This window comes from Geospiza fortis, unplaced genomic scaffold (assembly GCF_000277835.1).
Source record: "Geospiza fortis unplaced genomic scaffold, GeoFor_1.0 scaffold203, whole genome shotgun sequence".
Lineage (NCBI taxonomy): Eukaryota > Metazoa > Chordata > Aves > Passeriformes > Thraupidae > Geospiza > Geospiza fortis.
This window is the reverse complement of record NW_005054385.1, coordinates 1,461,817-1,481,530: the sequence shown is the minus strand read 5'-3', so window position 1 is coordinate 1,481,530 and position 19,714 is coordinate 1,461,817. Positions and strand designations below refer to the sequence as shown.

The window sequence follows — 19,714 nt, the reverse complement described above, 5'->3', positions numbered from 1 at the left end:
GAACACTGGCAGATGTGATCTGCCCATCAAGTTAGGGACTAAGGAGACAGCAAGGTGGCCTTTTGTTAAGGTAAACATCAACTAACAGTTGAGTGGATCAACTGACAGTGTAAATGCTTCTCCTTGAGCTTGTTAAAGACTGTGAATGTCTTCTGAGTTAGCCAGACCAGCATAGAGGAGTGGAAACGAATACATGGTCAACATGAGGTATAAATGTCAGACAAGTACCAATGGGCTTGAGCTGGCCTTAACTCACACATTCATTCCCAGCTACTGGGGATGTGCAAGGTCATGAGGGTGAACATATTACAGAGCTTGATAATGGGATACACACTGGAATTATGCCTAAACTGTGTATTACAATTGCTGTATTTTGTTAAGTAACTTGAATTTGCTTCTCTTGTGCTATGCAGTACATTTTGTATAACCCGGCTTGATTCGAAATCCTGTGCAGCATCTACTGTCTTCAGGTCAGTAAATCTGATATTAAATACTATAATGTCCATGTGTGAAATATCTAAAAGAACCTGGTCAGAGAGCATGAGACACTGACAGCATGCTGGAGAGCAACAAAATGCACAGGTCAGAAGCACAGAATGTAAGGATTGCAGGACATGGAAGGAGAAAGGCTGGGAGTGCAATGCAGGCCTATATAGTTTCATATATGTTTGAAAAAAGCAGGATGTGGGGCATACAAGAGGATGGACAGAAAAAGGTGACAGAATGTAGTTTTGGTTTCACGTAAAATTAATATTTTGGACTGTGGGATTGTGGTTAGCCTCCACAATTTCAGAATGAATGTCTGCTCAAATCTAAGGGCACAGGAGAAGTGTGAGATTGTCAGTGCATGCAGCCAAACGTATGGCACATCTTACCAAGGCATGATGGTGAAATGCTGTTCCAGCTTCCATTGTCTAGGCAGAGCATCCTGGAGTCACCTAACAAATAGTAGCCACTGTTACAGTGATAGGTAATAGTACTGCCAGCAAAAAAGTCCTCAGCTGAATAATATCCATTTTCTAAAGTTGGAGGCACTCCACAGCTGATTCCTGCAAGATGGGTGAAAAGAGGGCACAGGCATTAGCAGAGGAAACACAGATCATCTTCAGAATAATTCCACATGAGAGCCATTACTGCATGCTTTTCTCTGCAGCTGTACAATCCCATTAGCAAGAGAGCCCAGTCCTTTTCTGAAGTAGCTAATCAATTCCAGGTCTAGTGGAGGGTCTTGTTTTCTGGGCATTTTTCAATGAGAGTCTTAGCAGGACTTTCCAGCTCCTGCTAAGAAAATTTGGCTGTCTCTTGAGGAGACATCTGTGGCTGAGATCTGAGTAGATGCCCTTCAGTCACAGAACACTTCTGATAAGAAAGAATCCTTTTTCTTTCCTTATAAGGAAAAAAGAAAACTGAGTTTGCCTTGTTGTTGTTACTTCCCTTTGCTGAAAATCAAGCTCGGGATTGCTGTGTTTAAACACTGCAAAAGTAGCCAATAGAGACTGCTAAGAGTTACAGTCCTGGCCTGAGATGAGGGAGTGCATGAATGATGGAGAGACTGGAGCTGACTTCACATACAAACCTGGGCATCCCTTAGATTGACTATTGTAAATAATCCCATCTGATCCCAGTTGTGACAGCAGAAGTCATCCCTGTACCTGCCTACCAGAGGTTTTTATTTATTCTAGCAGAGTTGCTTCTGTACATCTTTAACTCAATCAAAAAGGCTTAAACTTATTCCAACAGCTACACAGCTCATCTTTGTAGATACATGGGTTACAGCAAGTCCTAGTCCCCTAGCTGTGTGCAAGGATCATGCAACAAGAATTTAAAGCCTATAGTTGTGGAAGCCAAGTACCTGCTGGGAAGGAATAGACCTGGAGAGTTTGTAACAAAGACAGGCTCTCAGGCACCTGTGGTTTTGGGGGTATTTAGCACCAAGAAGAGGAAAAGGATTCTGGTGGGTGAAGACAGTGATTACACTGAGCCTGATTCTGTCAGTACTTTTTCAGGCCTACACCATTAGTATAAACCTGTAGTTCATTATGCAGGAAATAAGTATCTTCAAGTAACTTTCATTCATCAGGTCCTTGTGGAACAGGTACCTTAAAGGCCAGTGTGCAAGTCTAGCCTTCATCTACTCAGCCTGTTTGTGGCAGGTCAGCCCTCTTCTGTCTCAGTTCTGTGATCAGCAGGTAAAACTGCTTGGCCCAATGCAGAGAAAAGAGAAACACTAACAGGATTCTGGTGGTTGTCACAGCTCACACACCAAGAAAAGTGCAAAGCTGTCTCTGCCAGTGAGCTTTCCCTCTGCCCAGCAGGATTTGCTTTTGGGTAAATCCTCATGGGCATGCTCTTGTTTACACAGAAGATGAGAATTTTGCTACAAATTACTGAATAAAGAGGAAGACATTAAAATATAGATCAAACTATTTTAAAGGCATTTTTAACAAATTTGATGATTTCCTCCAAACTACATATAAGTTCTAGGATTATGCAATATCTGCTTCTGGAGCTAATTTACTATTCTGTTGAAATGAAAAATGTAATCAGCTCCAACACAAGCAACTGCAGTCATATGTGCAGTCACAACAGAGGAGGACCAAAGGAAAGGAGAAAGCAGGAGCAGGAATCATACAATCAAAAGAAACTTGGCAGCCTGAATGCATACAGCTCAGTTTCTTTGAAGAAATCTGGTAAATCTTGGAGCACTTCCAAGTCCTAACAGAAATATATGCTGCCTATAAAGAAATTAGGTCATAATTTACTCAAGTCAAGGCTTCTACTTCAAACCAGACATTCTCAGTGACATCTAAAAATCACAGAGATATTTTAGCATTTCCTGTGCATCTTCCACACTCCTAATGCCACTGGGGAGGAAAGTACCAGACTGCTGATCCAAATGGACTAATTTCTCTAACAGCCATGGATGTTAGAAACTGACTGAAAAACATGTAAGAACATGGTCATGATACAGTTTCTGCTCAGCAAAACATGAGTTTATTTTTAAGCATCCGTGTATACGCTGTAACATGAATGGATTGAAGAGCATGATAGCTGCAAAAAATCCCAGGCCATGGATAGTGATAGGATCCAAATAAACACCAGGGTTTCCTAATCCTGCCAGCTCACTGAGACAACTCACTTTCACATCGGGGAAAAGGCCGTGTCCACTGTCCCAGGTTAAGGCAGTGTTGAACAGAGTTTCCCACTATCTGGAATCCTGGGTCACAGGAAAGGCTCACTTTTGACCCTGGCTTTAGATCAGCAGAAGAGGCCCGCAGATGAGGTATGGATCCTTGCAAAGATGGACAATCTGTGAACAGAATATATGCATTCAGTAAGAGGTACAGCTACGTGCTGAAAGGAACAAGCTGGTTATGTGATTGTTTGATCCTGTATAAGTTTACCCAGGAAAAAGCTTTCAGAAATGTTATGCATGCTACATCCCATGGGCCCAAAGGGTTTTGAGAATCATCAACATATAAAATCAGAAAAGGAATCTACAGAAAAAGAAGCAAGGAGGCAGCAGGTATTTTAATACCATACAATAATTATTAGAATAAAAGGCAGGAGTTTTTTTTTTTCTAATCCACTACCATCTTTACTCTTTTCCCATCTCAATTCAGGAAGCAATAAATTTTTGCCATAGATTTCAATGAACTTTTGTTACAAAACCCTGGAATTTGAAGAATGAAGGACTGCATATTCTAACTGTCAAATTATCAAAATAATTTATTCAAGGTTAGTAAAGCAAAGGCTGCAAATTTGCTAGTTGACCCCATAAAAGAGCCTTATAGCGTTGCTCAGAAAAAAATGGTTCTAGGAAGTAAAGTTCTAACCAGCACAAAATATACTCTTGTAATCTATCTTCACTCTTCCAACAACTCCTGGCAGGAAATCTGGCCAGGCTAGTACATTTCCTTTTTGAAGTTCTTCTGGACAGGATGTAGCCAGAGATTCTACCTATGGATTTAAAAAAGTTGGTTAGATGATGTTTAAGGACAGTGTAGGAAAAGAATATTTAAAAAAATATTCCCTTCATGTGTGTATGCAGCACTAGAACAGATCCTTGAGGGAGTAATGCTCATCTTTTCTAGCACAAGAGGTTCCTGGCTGAAGTACTTATTATTCTGTTCTTATAAGCCATCCAGATATGGACAGTTCGTGCTGAGTCACTACCTGAAGGACTACTTGACATACAAACAAGGTATTGAACACAGTTCTTGAGACACAATTATATTTGTTAGTGTAAAAGAAGAACACATCTACGTCACAGAAAAAGACAGTAATGAGGCTGCAACCTGAAGTGAACGCTTATCTATTTGCAGAAAATGTCAAATAGGAGCCAAAAGGAACTTAATGTCCAAGATCTGTATCCTGAAAACTGCTATCCCTGCACCATATATAAGGGACAGAAACACAAAAAGGAGAAGCTTAATAAGGCAATTAGCTGTTTCCAGAACAGCTAATTGTGAACTGAATGAACTAGACTCTGTAGAACACTGTAGGCAAGGCCCAACCAAAGTGGGACGGGGACATAAGTAATGGAGTATAGAAACAGGAACTATACAGGCCAGCTAAGTACAGGAGAAACAAATGAACACACTATTAGACCAACAGCAGATTGGTATCTTGAATGAAGCTCTGGTCATATGTCTCTGATGGAAGAGTTTTCTCAGATGGGTGATTGCCTTCTGTCAAGTTTCCAGCAACCAAGAATAATATTCTACAATGTCTGTCCTTGTGAGACGGAAAGGTACATCATGAACTTTGGAGCGATTTGTTCTCATATTGTCCCTGCTCTGAACCCATTGAGGCAGACTGGACTTTTAGCAGTCAGTTAGACTTTTATACAGTCAATATAGCTGGAGAAGGAACCAACGTTCTCTGTTTATTCTGAGGCCATTTCAAAGTTCTCATTTCAGCAATCGGTGCCAATGGAAACTGCATAGGCCAAAGGCTGCAAACAAATTGCAAGGAATCTGCATGAAAAAATTTCCAATGTAGGAAAAACAAGTTTGGGAATCAGCCCTTTCAAGCCATATGATGGAGAATGGAGGGCCAGAAAGGACCTCACAGCTCCCTATACACAACTCATATTTCTGTTGCTGTCTATTCAACAACCAGAGTGACAGTTTACCTATACAAAATTAATGTGCAAGTGAATAAGCAACTAAAGCATGTAAGTAAAATCTTAAAGACTAGATTCCACCATCCTTTATTCACTAAGCAACCTATTCCGTCACCCTGCTTTCCTTTATGGCTGAGAATAGAAAGTTAAGACATAATGAATAGTTCCAGCTGGCCAGAACAAACCTAATGATTACAGATTACAATAGCACTTTACTATTCCAAGCTCTGACATGAATGAAGTAAAAATTGTGTAGGAAGCTTGACTCAACATCCTGTCTGGTGTTACATCTGTCTTTTCAGATGAGCAATATGGATACTATAAATGAACAGCAGGATTTTCTTCCTTGTCCTAACTCTGTTGCATCTGAAGCAAGTGGGAATTCAATGAGACCTGTCATTAAACAGGGGCAACTACTGGGAAACTTTCAGAAAGTTGCACTTAAAACTCTTTACCAGTGTGCCCTGTAAAATCACATGTATGCTTATCAGCTTCAAAACTGCTAGTGAATAAAAACTTGAAGATCTGATTGGCAATGCAACAGTTGGTGACCCTAAAAGTCAAGAACTGTAGCAGATAGTTGGGTAGTTTTAAACCTGTCAGAGAGGCAAAGTAGTAAAAAACCAGAGAAATAAACGGAGGAGACATACGGATGCTGGAAGCAAAGATCCTGCTTTACTTTTTTTCCTATTCATGTTATTATTTCTTATTTGGGTCAGGGATAACAAACAGCTACAAACCATCAATTAGTGATGCAAATTTAAGAAAAATCAGGAAAAGAGCAAAACTTTGTAATCCAAAGATTCTTCCTCAGAGAAATTTCTCTAACTTTAAACATTAGTCTTTGTTGTTCAAGTGTTATCAACAGTTTAGCACTTGTGACCTTCAGGATTGAAATCGTAATCGTAATGAGCAGGAAGCAGTGATGGAGCACTGTCCTCAGGTTTGCAGATAATATCAGGCTGGTGATAATATCACCAGTCAGTGTGCTCAAGGACAGAGTTGCATGCATAGGCACTTTGACAGGCTGGAGTAAAGACAGACTTCAAAAATTCAACAAGGAAAAATGGGAAGGAAAAAAATTTGGAACAATATAGGTGAGGAAAGCCAAGACCAGGAAAAGAACTCTGTGGAAAAGAACTGAGGGGCTCTGGTAGGCAGTGAGCTGAGTACTGGCCAGCTGTGCACTGTGCAAATATTGAGGACCAACAGCATCCTTGGCTGTGTGAATAGGGTTACCATCAGAAAACCAAGGAAGTGATGATTCTTTCTCAGTGCTTATTAGATCACATCTGAAGTACTGCATTCCATTTTGGGTTATTCACAGCAAGAAAGACACTGATGAGCTGAAGCAAGCTCGGAGATGGGATAGAACATTTGCCCTGGGAGAAGAGCTTTGTTCCGCCTAGAGCAGAAGCAGCTATGGGGACACCTCTCAGCAGCCCCGTGTGTATGGGGAGATGATCAGGTACAGACAGGCTTGTACAGCAGCACATGGTGGAAGACACAAGCAGTAGTCATAAATGGAAGTGAGAGGTCCCAACTAGGCATAGAGAAACAAATTACACTTGAGGATAACTGAGCACTGAAGCTTAGCTCCCAGAAAAGTTGAGGGATTACTGTCCTTGCAGACATCTTTCAGTCTTTATTAATTTTTAACTCAGTGGAAATTTGGTGCTGCCAAGCTTTTATTTTAGGTACCTGATTAGGTGTAATTCCATTTTAAGTTATCTTGCCCTTTCAGACTTTTCTGGATCTATAAAGCTCAGATTTTTCAGTGTCTAATGCATTGACTGAAATTGTAATGTCTCCCCTCTGAAGTTTTAACAGCAGAATGAGGAAACTGTACATAGTCTGTAAAACAAGCACTTTACTTATTTCACTGGATTTCTGTTTTGGAGCCACATAATACAGAAAGACTCAATCAAGATAGAAGGTGACTCAGTGTTGATTTTACCAGGCTTAGTTCTGCTTAGTTCTACTTTACTAACCACACTAAGCTTATTACCCTAAGCCAGAACTCCATCTGGTCCCACTGACTTCTGTGGGAGTAGGAGTCTCTCCAGTATGCTGACTGGATGAATGTTCATCCTATGTTCAGAGCTCTCTGCTCAAACATTGCACTCAGGACTTACCTGCTGTGGAGAAAGCACATAGTCCCAAATGTTGAGCTGGCTGATGGAGCCCACAAAAGATTCAGCTGGGTTGAATCCTTCTCCTTTTTGATCTTGCTCTTGACCCAGCACAAGTGCACCGCCACCTAAACCCAGAATTTGAAAAGGGGTAGGAAACAAAGCCTTACAGCAGGGATCCCATAAGAAGATTAAAAACTAAACAAAACAAAAAATTTTGCTGCCCTGTGTTACTTGGATTTTGCAGTGAAGACCAGCCACCTTCAAACTCTCCCAGCAAAACCTCTTGGAAGACTTATGTTAGACTGAGATAGGTCAACACAGGAATTTGGAAGCGACTGTCAAACTCATATGGGAGCAGAAATCACCTATGGCTGCTTCAGGAATGGTATTGGCTCAATGAGATCACTTGTAGGTCAGTATTTGAAGCATAACACACAGCAACATAAAATACAGTTTTGAGCAGGTGGGGCTCATTTTACAATATCAACTTACAGTTCCTGCTTCAAACAAAAGCTTACAAACTCATAAAGGTTAAACGTGATTCCATACCCCCCTTGTGTGCCATGTCTCAGAGCATTAACTACCCTCAGTGTGGGAGTATGGAATCATACTCCCACACTGAGGGTAGTTAATGCTCTGAGACATGGCACACAAGTTAAATTTATTCACCTTGTCCATTAACATGTGAACATGCATCTTCTACATCATAGGGTATGTGGACAAGGTCAAAAAGTAATGGAGACAGCACACTTCCTTAGGTCTTATCTCTGGAGAAAACTACAATTTAAGTGGGAAAGACAGGGGCAAATGTAAGGGTCATGGACTAAAAGTCTTTAATACTCTATTTTTTATTTTAATAAAATAGTATTTTGAAATTCTATGTAAATTTGGATGGTGGCAGTATGCAAACAGTACCAAAACAAAACCTCCTTGCAGCCAAACGATACCAAGATTTTCATAGCTCTTTAATGCTGAAGATACTCCTTTTATGCCCTCTGATATTATGCTATAGATAACTGATCACAGGAAACAATGAAATAGCAAACCTCAACTTGTTAGAAAAAAATACAAACATAACTTCAAATATATGCCTGAAAAGAACGGGAAAAGGCTAAGTCAATAAACCCTGAACACACATATGTAAGGGAAATGCCAGATAAACTTTATTTTGTTGAGTGAGACACTCTCACAAAGCCATTCCAGAACCAGCCCTGCACAGGTTCCTTTGTGGACTAAACTGTGATGTCCATAAAATAAGCTACCTACCAATACACCTCAGAAATGTGCATTTTGTCTTCAGTGATGCTGAGTGGGGGGAACAGTCCTCACAAAATAAGAACAGCAAACATGAGTTTTTCAGAAATGCTGAACATGTGAATAGATCCTAAAAACACCGAAACATTTTCTTGCATATTCTGCAATAAAAACAGAATGAAGGCAACCAAATGTGGTATAATATAAATAAAGCATACCAGGGATTTTTGATCCGACAGACAGCCCGCTGCCTCCATCAGACAGTTTTCCATCGATGTACACCTTCCACGCCCCGTCCCTGCACGTCCACGTCACTGCAATGTGGTGCCAGTTACCATCGTTCACTGAAGGACAGTCTGTTATCTTCTCTTTCCCATTCACATAAAGAACCCAGCTGCAGGGAAGGAAGACACAGGCAAACTCAGCTGCATGCAGCTACCTTAAAAGCACGGTCTGTGCCCCATGACTCAAAGAAATGTTATTTGACTAACAAGATAACAGGCATGTAATAACTATCATGCGAGAAATCTCTCTTGAAAGATCATCACGGAGGACTTGGAAGTTGGCTATCATATACATAGTGAAATGAGTGACATGCTTTTGTAACAAACTATGAAGGCTCAAGTCATGGCTGCATAGTGGATTCTTAAATTTTTCTGTTGAGCCACACTAGAATTCACACTACAAGTCAAACTGCTTTTGCAAAAGTGCAAGTCATACTCTGTGTTTAGAATCATGCCAGAAGTACTTTGACTGCTGAGCTCCACTTGTTCCACTAATTGTCTAAATCAGCCATTAAGAAAAGATGTGAATATAGTACAGAAAAAAAAATCATGTTGTCTAAATTCACAGCTCTCTTGCCATTACTCTTCTATAGAGCAAAAAGTGATGGAAACAAAGCAAGAAGAAAAACACAACAAAGAGACAACTCTGTCAAGGGAGTTTGGATGCAGATTTTTCTACCCCAAAGTAGGCAAACCTTACATTCAAACTGCTGTTCTACTCCCTTTATCAATCCAAGACATCTGTAAGCTATAGAAAAGCAAAACTGTGACTTACCCATTGTAATCAGTCAGAAGAAATGCATTATCACTTCCATTTTCTACTGCATAAGAAATGGGAGTCCCATAGTTTGTGGTGTCCGTGGATTTCATCCAGAATGTACAGGTGATGTCACCAAGAGATGGTAAAATACCATCAAGCATGACATATCCATAGATACCAGAGACTTCAAAATCAAGATTGAAACCAGAGGACTGTTCTGCAACGAAGACAAAGAGTATTAAGAACAATAGTCACACAAACATGGAAAGAGAATCCAATGAAATCTAAGCAAATACAATAAAGTTGATTGCAGTCCTGCACAAAAAATTATTCACTAACTTGAATAGAGACAGAAAGAACTTTTGGTAGTCTAACATCAGCCAGCATACAGAGCTTTGCAAAGCTAAAATACAGTGCTTGAAGATGAATATCCAAGAGACACTGATTATCTAGCAATAACACGAACTGAATCACTGAAATGACATATCCATCTACCATCTACCATCCAACAACATAAAGAGGTATAATCACCTGGTTCCATTTAATCGAGCTTTGAAGAAAAAACCCCAAACAACTCAAGATTTTTCCTTTTCTGGACTTAGTGAAATACACCGCCTGGTATGGGACAGCACTTCTGTGCTACTGCTCAATGCACAGTGACATGCTTTACAAGGATGCTACATGTAATGTAATATAGTGGAGCTCTCTTGAAAGGTGGGCGTTAAACTCTGTCATAGGATGGCAGGTGTAAATGTCTTCTACTGTCCTTGGTAAATCAACTTGGCTTCTGTTTAAAGATTCACTGGCTACTTTATAATTTTCAGGGAGAGGGATTTGAGCCTTATGTTCTCCAGTATATCCCCCAGGAAGTTGTGCTATGGGTGTGACCCATGCCACCGGTCCACAGCAAACTTGATACTCTTTTGCCTGTAGGGAACTTGATGCCTTCAGGACTTCTGAAGCTAAGACTACCCCTTACTAATCTCCAGCCCTGTGATACAAAGCCCTACACAAAATACAAGAAACAGAAAGATCTACTTAACCCAGATACACAGAGCAACTACAAATTAAATTCAATAGACCTATGGAGTATTAAAAAGCTAGAACCATGCCTTAAAAAAGAGAAATGACTCAGACACATGCTGTTACTTGTCTGCAATTACACTTATTAATGCTGCAGTCACACACTCATCCTCTCACAGTCCCCCCACCCTAGCTACTTTCTGGCGAAGCTGTATGAAATCAGCCCAGCCAGTGAAAATCTTGCACAGAGACTTAGTCAAGCCACCTTTTTCTGAGACTTAGTCCTGTGTACCTGTTTCACACCTGCTGCCTGTAAAGCCAGGGGGACATTTACAAACGTACGAGTTCAAGGCATCCACACAGGTGGCTTGGTTTAAGCAGGGACTGGAGGCACAGTCATTGATGTTCACTTCACAGTTCTGTCCTGTGTACCCTGTCACACACAGACACCTATGGAGGAAGATAAGCACACTTCAAGAGTGACAGCCATCACAACAAAGAGTTCTGGCTATGAGGCCAGATCTACCAATGGGAACAGTATATAGCAATACTAAAAAAAAAAATCAACAGATTATATACTACAGAATTAATGGAATTTTATTTTGGTCATTCCTCTTAAGCATGCACTCTATTAGCTGCATAATAACACGTCTAGACAGGGACAATACAATATTTAAAGAGCCTGCATTTTTTATATGAAATTGTGAGACATAGCCATTACACTTCCATGAGTAAAACATACCTCTTACATACACAGAATTAATGACGAGAGGTATTCAACTTTTCAGATAGTCACCTTTATATATAGGGAAAACCAAGCCAGTATAAAGACACCAAAACTGATACTTGGAAAACCAAGGTGTTTGAAAGGCACTAAAACTTCTGGGGCTTTTGGGAGGGAAAAGACTAAACCAAACACAGATGTTAACAGCTGGCCCATCTACCTATACAGTAATCTAGGATATGACACTTCTGATGGCATTTGTAGCTTCTGATCTGAGTTCAGATAGCCTAAATCATAAAATTAAATAGCTGGAAGTTTCCACTGGGGTTTGTATTTTAACCTCTCTAGGCTCAGTATGTACAGTTATCCCTGTCTTTCCAAGCCATAGAAATGTAGTATTACCAGCTACATAATTGGCCATCGTGTATTATTCCAATGGAAAGGAAAATAAGCCCCTGAAGTTTGGAAAAATGGACATCTTTTGGAAGATCGGTATTAAAACCATGCAGTCCTACCATGCTTACATTTCAAACTCTGCATATTTTCTTTGCTGTTTTCCTTGGAATTTTTAAGAGTCAAGACACTAGGATATATTTTCTTGTCTTTTAAGATCTCCTTCTTCATAAAGGGACCACTTATTTTGGATCAGGCTGCCAAAATATGATTGCTGAAATCTGAGAAGGCTGAGGCACCTCAACATGTCTGACTTTCCACATTATATTACATCAATCATCTGTTTTTCACCTGAAGCTGTTGATACCATCTCTGCATGTAGCTCCATTCCTACAGGGTCTGCTGAGACACTCATCAATGTTTCTTTCACACAAGACACCAGTAAAACCTGGGAGACATTTGCAGGAGAAACTTCCAACTCGATCTTCACAAACAGCCCTATTAAGGCATGGGTTGGAAAGGCATTCGTTCATCTCCCTTTCACAGTGAACACCTGAGGGGGAAAAGAAACCAACAAAGTAACTGCTCTGGATTAAATGAACCTAAGAAAAAGATTATTAACCCATCTCCTTTTTTTAAAGTATGTAGCTGATCTTCTGAGAAAAAGCAAACATCAGAGTAACCATGCAGGTTTGGAATTTACTCCATTAACAGAGGTTAAGTAAACACAGAAGAATTATGGGAACCATCTTAACAGTTACAGAAATAACATGTAGCAAGCTGTCAAATTTAAACGTGACTAATTTCGGGTGAACCAGGAAATCACCTGAGAAACTATTCTGAGTAACTAATGAAAACCTACTATAAAAGACATTTGGCTGAAACCCTAATTCTAAGGAGAGATGTGAAAGCCAGAAACATGTGACTCTGTGATTAATGATGTGAAAGAGGCCCTATGTCACAAGCGCTGAAACTGCATGTGATTTTATAGTGGAGCTATTGGGCAACATGATAATCAACAGATATGTGTATTTGTTATAGAAATCTGTAAAAGTAGACTATGGGATTGGGGAGTAGTTTTAATATAGACCATTTTATCTGCTGTTAAAATATTTTTATTTTTAAATAAAATTAAAAACAACAATTTGAACCCACTAAAATGCTGTTATTAGTTCCTTAACATCACACAGCAAGTTCATGGCAAAATTAGTAATCAAAGATCTCGCACTTAGATCTAGCACTTCCTTCTGAAGTCACATTTACACTACGGAGAGTCTGAGAGATTAGATGGACCTAAGGAACATCCATAACTTACATTCATATCAACATGTAATATATATATTGCTATAAAGCAGTGAGATGGAAATACTTTGGGTAAGGAAGGAAGACACATTTTTTGGTCAGAAAGAGTAAAAGCTGACTCAAAGAGAACAACGTGTACCTGTGAACCCTTCTGCACATGAGCAGCGGTAGCCATTCTTGCCATCAACACAGTGGGCTCCATTCAAACATGGACTGGAGCTACATTCATTTATGTCTTCCTCGCACAAGAGACCTTTGAACACGCAGGATTACAAGGCATGATCAAGACACAGTCACAGACTGTATGCTGCAGTGACTGGATGTGGACAACAGAACAAAACCGCACCACGAGCATGACAAAGGTTACCGGGAGCGGGTGACAAAATTACATGATTGACTGCACTACTGAAACACTCCAAAGATAATCTGTGTTATTTAGATGCTGGGATCAATATGCAAAGTCCACTGTGTATCTTCATAATGTTTAAAAACCCATACAGCTACTGCTGATGTTGACAAATGTATAGTCATAAATATGAACAGTGGGGGAGACCACTTCTAATGGAAAGCACAGCACCTTGTTTTTGATCACACAAAATCAACCCCTCAGTAGTTTATTTCCATATTTAGAAAACAGGTGCTGTTTTGGCCGGCTATTAGAGCGTGTTAGTTTCCCTGCAAATTTCAATACCTTCAATGCGCAGGAGAAAAAATATAATCAAAAGTCCACTCACTTATTCCTAAGGCTGCAGTAAAGCAACTGCATAAATGCTGTGTCTAGTCTCACAAGCACCTCCCCTGTTAGTATTTACTAATTCCCTAACCCTTATTCCTCTTCAGACCAGAAATGTCACAAAGGAGAAGGGTACATGCACACACACAGACACACACACTCCCACACCCTATCCTTGGATGCTCGCCCTTTTAGTTCAAAACCTATTCACATATAGTAGAAGTTTACTCTAAGCTGTAGATCATATTGTTTTCCTGTTATAATTGGATGTGGAATGACACAGTGTTTGTGCTTTGTCTTACTTAGTTGGCACAGAAACCAAGCCTGTCTGAATAAAAAGCTATGAAGTGAAACAAATTACCTGAATAGCCTGGTTGACAGTGGCAAACAAAGGTCCCAATGCCATCTTTGCATATTCCATTGTTTTGACAAGGAGATGATTTACACTCATCAACTTGTGTTTCACATTTCAAGCCTAGAAAACAAAATAAAGGACTTAGAATTGGAAGCCAAAATTTAAAATTCTTCAGAAAAATGGATGCCATGACTATCTAATATAGGAAAACATAATTAATTGCCTACATTAGCAGACATTCAGGTTTATCATATTTTCATTAGGTTGTGCTTTAACACAGACCTAAGACAAATGTTGTTAGAAAGGTGTGATGCACATTGGGCAACAGACTTCAGCTTCAGAGAGGGGCAATCAAAAGTAACTTCTTGATAACAGCTGGATTATAAGACATCTCTTTGATTTGAAGCAACTGGGCAGCTAACACTGAAGACAAGTACAGGCTCTGTACAGGTGGAACTAGCTGTCAAGACTGCAAATTTCTAGCTTTTGTTAATCATAAATATTGCCAAGTGGTAGGATTTTCACATCCACCAATTCCATTAAAAGAAATCCCATTCAAAACCTTTTCTGCAAAACACAACATAATTCATCAAGGACATGAAGAATATCTATTTTTTATATATTCTAAATATGTGATGCATATTCCAATTAGTTAGGCTTATACTGAAATGCTTTACTCCTTAAAACATCCTCATTTTAAAGGCATCATGAAGTAGTAGCTACTTCACCTGCTTCCCAGTTTTTTTACCTGTATATCCAAGTGGGCATATGCAAATATATCCACTTCCTAATTGCTTGCATGTCCCATTATTGTGGCACGGTTCCAGGAAACACTCATGAAAGACCTGCCAAAGGCACAAATGATACAGCAAAGCTGGCACACAATACTCTAGTTTTAAACCATATACCCCACTAGTCACTCTGGAAAGCTGGGATAAAAAAGTCACCAGCTTTAGCTTCTAGCTCCTCCTCTGTATTCTCAGCATGCTAACCATTTGTGGGTTTTTTCCTACTGAAAAATACAGCAAATTTGAATATTATTTTAAAATTACATTTTACTTAACAAAATCTCCTCAAAACTGTCTGAGCTATGATTCACAGTCTATATTAAACTACATTTATATGCACGTTCTCCACTTTGCATTCCTCTACATCAGCTATCGCTTCCTGCTACTGGCCATTAGGTGGCCTGGCAGGGAATTTCACCATGTGGCATTATTTCTCCTGTTGTTGCAAACCCTAATTCATCAAAGCCCTTAAGTTAATGGTAAACTAAAACCGCAGGAGATTAATTTGTCTCCTGTCCCTGTATTATATAATGGTTCAGGCCAAATTTGTCACGAGTCAACTTCGCTCCTTTTTACACAATTCCAAATCCCAATTCAATCAAAGCAGTCTTGTCAAGAGTTACAGACTAGACGTGAGCGGCTGGGGCAAGGAGGCATCTCCAGCAAGCATTGTCGCTAGACTAGTTTCACTCATATTTCAGAGAGGGTACTCAAAACAGAGGGAGCTCTCCTTGCCTCCTCTCCAGTGTATCTGTGTTACAACATTCAAACTCAAGATTTTACGTCTGAGGCTTAGATGTCTGGTAGAATTTTCTGGAATGCAGCATATGGAAGTCCTCAGATGACTGAACACGGTCAATATACTTTTTCTAGATTGTCTGAACCTCTTCCATGTAGTTTACTTTTCTTTCACAAATGCAATAGGTATTTAATACATCAGGTGAAGGCTGTCAACAGCTGATGCCACATCCTCTGTTCAATGAAACTGCTTCTATGATTACAAAGAGAGTGTGAGTGTTCCCCTCTTAACCATTGCTTTCATCTCTTCAGGAAGTAAAGTCAGCAAAAGAATTACAGTTAAAAAGGTCTTACTTGTTTACTGCTGCACGAAGTGCTTTTTCTTTCATTTGAGATAGCACTGGAAAATAACACTTTAAAATAACACAGTCCCTACCTGACTGCTGGCTTTATACTGCTTGCTGATATTTTCTGGGAAGGCTGGTACCATCATTATACTTTCCTCAGCTGCTGAAAAAGTAGAGCCAAAACCTAAAGAGTAAAAATATGAAAGCACTGTTAATAACACTGTGTAACAAGGTCCCTATTCCATGGGGGCATTATAACTGCATATTATAATGTGCCTAAAGAAATGCTGAAAAAAGGGAATTTGATAAAAAGAAACTTTACAGTACCCATTACAAAAATATGTAAGGACAAACATTTCTAAAACACATACATGTATGTATGCATAAAAATATTTTGTGTCTTTTTATATACAGTTACAGGCATGCATATACATATTACTGTTTATTTATATATATATTTCTCTCCATAGCATATTTGTATAGTACACATAGGAAATATACACACACACTGCATATGTATAGTCTGTTTATTGAGCCTTGGCATGCATCAGAGTGAGTCTTAAAGCCAGAAGCAACACCAGTAGGCAGAACCAGCTGAGAATTTCACAGCTTGAAATCAAAGAGTCCAGAGAGTAAGCGGGATGTTTTCTGTTAGGACTACTTCTGGCTATATGTTTTAGATGTTCCCCTTATTCACTTTATGCAGAGATTATTTGGCTTACTTGAACAGTCGGTGATGGATTTGGCACCAATAATGGTTGTTGTTCCATAAAAGGGACAGGACAAGCAGTAGGACTTCCCCGGATCTGGTTGGTAGTAGTCTCTGGGACAAGGGTAGCAAGGTGTCAAACCTGTACGAGAGAACTCGCCTGCAAGACATGGTACTGGAAGAGGAAGGAAACCTTTTTGAGTGACCTGATCTCTTGCACAAGCACCTTACTCCCCTCCACCTCTTTATTAGCACTTTCTCTTCTCCTGTCATAGTGTCTTAGACTTAAAAGGAACAAGATGAAATCTGCCAGGAATTCACAACTCTGGGAAATGTTAATTTAAAATCTTCTGTGAGATGCCATCTTGTTCTCAAAGGATTATGGCAATATCTGGGAAGTATTTAATTCTACTACTTTTGCTGCTCTGGAGGCAGCTTTTAAATGGAACTTTCCTTTTGTCTTTCACACCTGTTTTTTGGTTACTGTTTGGTTGGGGTTATTTGTTTGTTTGTTTGTTTTAGTTGTTGGTTTTTTTCCCTTCAAGAAGAAGCAAGGACCAAGACAAGACTTTTTTGCACCTTGAATCCTTAGAGACTATTTCCCTGGGAATTCTTCTGGCAAAGCTTGCCAAACACAATTGAGGAGAACTTCTTTGAAAAAATTACTGAGCAAACTGTGTTAAAATTCAGAATTTTTGTATAGAAAACAAAGGAGAAATAATAGTGACAATTTTCTTTCTCTTCTGTAAGGAAAAATTTTCATTTATGTACCCATCACATATCTCATTTTATTCCTCATTATATAAGAATCAGAAGGAGGGGAATTGGTAACAGGAAATGACCTATCATTTTGATGGAAATATTCATTGGTCTACACTTAACTAGAATAGGAATTCAGTCTCAGGCAGATGAATTGGATAACATTAGCTGATATTTAAACAACAATTTACACATTTTTAATATTTAGTCTAAAAAAAATTAATTACCCTTTTTGTTACAAACCTCCACAAGCTGAGACATCCACTGCACCTCTTTTTACTGTTGATGTATTTTCTGGACAAGAGATGCAATTCCTGGATCCAAATGATGGCTGATATGTTCCAAGTGGACATGTTTCACACGTCTCAAGGCCATTAGGTGAGTAAGTTCCCTGCTTGCACTGAGCTGTAAGGCAAAAGAGTTCAGAAAATTTAAGCAATGTCCAACAGGAAACATGGCTCTGAAAATAATGTTGAAATCACAATACATATCACAAGGAATTTTATTTCTGGAGCACACTCTACTCTGAAGGACTTAATGGGTACAAAGAGCAAAAAAAAAAGACTGTTGTGGTAGGGTACTGATAGAGCAATTATAAATTATTAACAAGTGAATTCTCTGCAATCAGCCTCACAGATGACTTACTGCAACTCTGTTACTCATTTTAATCAACAAAACTAATGGCAATAAAGACAATAAAAATTAAATCAAACTAGCTACTTCCTTTTCAGAAGAAGTCATGAACACATAGAGGTTCTGTGCTGTTCAATGCCTCAGCACTGTAGGGTAGGATGGAAAGTGGCTAGCAAGGATGACAACGGAATTATTTAAAGTGTATTAGTGTCTGAAAAACGCAATCATAGAAATGAAATACAGAAATGAAAGACAGAAATTAAACAAAGCATCAAAGGCCAACTCTTCTCAGAACCTCTGCCTGGGCATCCTCCATGGTAGTGCAGTGATGAAAATGTAGATATTTCCATATGCATTAAGGTGCAATTAGGACTGCTCCTCGTTTCACATGCTAGCTTCATTCCAGTACTTCCACCGTGGGTCCAAAAGGATGTCACCAAGAATTCACAAGTGGCTGTTTGAATAAGACAGAAGTCCCTACCTTTGCACTCGGAGATGCTTCTAGATTGTAGATACTCAGTATAGCTACCAGACGGACAACTTTTGCATTCCAGCTGCCCTTCCTCATCTTGATAGGATCCAGTCCAGCAGCTTTCACAGGTAAGATGTTCCAGGGAGTAATAGGTACCCAAAGGGCAATTGACTGAAATGTAATGTTGGAAACCTAAGTTTCCCTCAGAGTGAAAAATCATACATACCTCTCCTGCCCCTGGAGTTTCCATTTAGTCAAACAAAGTTTTTATGAAATGTGGCTCTGTTCCCCAGCAGGTAGGGAGATATCTCTCTGAAACACTGCAAAGATTTAATTGTGCACAAGAAATGGAATCCAATATCCACCTTAGCTACACATCACTCACAGGACTAACAGGGTTAAAAGACTGCATACCAAGCACTGTTTTCTCTGTATGGCCAAGCAAGGATATGCCTGATTTCCCCCTGGGAGTAGAATCCTGGGTACAAAGCATCCCTTTTCCACAGGCCTTGGTTAGGAACATAAACATCCTTTGGAAGCCAAACTGTGCAAAGCATTTTTGCAGTTTATTGTTATGGGAGACCACAAACACTGGACTGTGTCAAATCATAACCCTCTGCAAACATCCTCTAAAAGCTTGTTTTGCAAAAGGATTTTAAATACACATAAGAAACAAGTTATCTGGCTTACCACACATTCTCCCTCTCAGCACAGAACCAGGCCTGCAGAAAAGAAAGGCTTTTTCGGTCTCCAGTGAGTTGGTGTCAGCTACAATGAGTTCAGATGCAAACTGAAAAGAATACATAGGTTCCTTATTGAGGGTTCTATTCAGCCTGTTTGTGATCATTTCCAGAGTTTTAAGGAGCCGTTTCTGGTTTTCCAGTTCCACTGTATCATTCCTTTCATCAGGCAGTGGCACGCTAGCTGGAATATAAACAGCAAACAAAAAAAACACATAAATTTTGCAGTCAGCACTTCCGGTGTACTCTGGAACTTATCAAGAGTGCAGCACTAAAGCTTGTCAGTGGAAAGTGAAAAGGAGGCCATGTGCAAAAAGCTCTCCATGACAATGAGGCTGTGATCTTTCCCTCAAGAAGAAAGTCTGTGATGAAATGGGGCTATCAAATGTGTCCAGAGAACTGCCATCTGCATCTTCACCAGGCTTCTGTGAGCTAAA

At 39.6% G+C, this 19,714-nt stretch overlaps 1 protein-coding gene across 1 annotated transcript in view; it reads right to left on the bottom strand.

The window, feature by feature from the left end:
* The window catches only part of SVEP1 (sushi, von Willebrand factor type A, EGF and pentraxin domain containing 1), a 116,499-nt gene that overhangs the window by 38,133 nt on the left and 58,652 nt on the right, over positions 1-19,714 (bottom strand). The window contains exons 17-32 of the mRNA XM_014308784.2: positions 19,228-19,461; positions 18,547-18,708; positions 17,676-17,837; positions 16,687-16,848; positions 16,054-16,148; positions 14,840-14,936; positions 14,098-14,211; positions 13,143-13,256; positions 12,053-12,254; positions 10,877-11,034; positions 9,577-9,778; positions 8,736-8,911; positions 7,264-7,388; positions 3,837-3,960; positions 3,140-3,310; positions 876-1,049 (exon numbers count right to left, since the gene is read on the bottom strand). Coding sequence (XP_014164259.1) covers positions 876-1,049; positions 3,140-3,310; positions 3,837-3,960; positions 7,264-7,388; positions 8,736-8,911; positions 9,577-9,778; positions 10,877-11,034; positions 12,053-12,254; positions 13,143-13,256; positions 14,098-14,211; positions 14,840-14,936; positions 16,054-16,148; positions 16,687-16,848; positions 17,676-17,837; positions 18,547-18,708; positions 19,228-19,461 — 2,472 coding nt within the window. The remainder of the gene's footprint in view (positions 1-875; positions 1,050-3,139; positions 3,311-3,836; positions 3,961-7,263; positions 7,389-8,735; positions 8,912-9,576; positions 9,779-10,876; positions 11,035-12,052; positions 12,255-13,142; positions 13,257-14,097; positions 14,212-14,839; positions 14,937-16,053; positions 16,149-16,686; positions 16,849-17,675; positions 17,838-18,546; positions 18,709-19,227; positions 19,462-19,714) is intronic.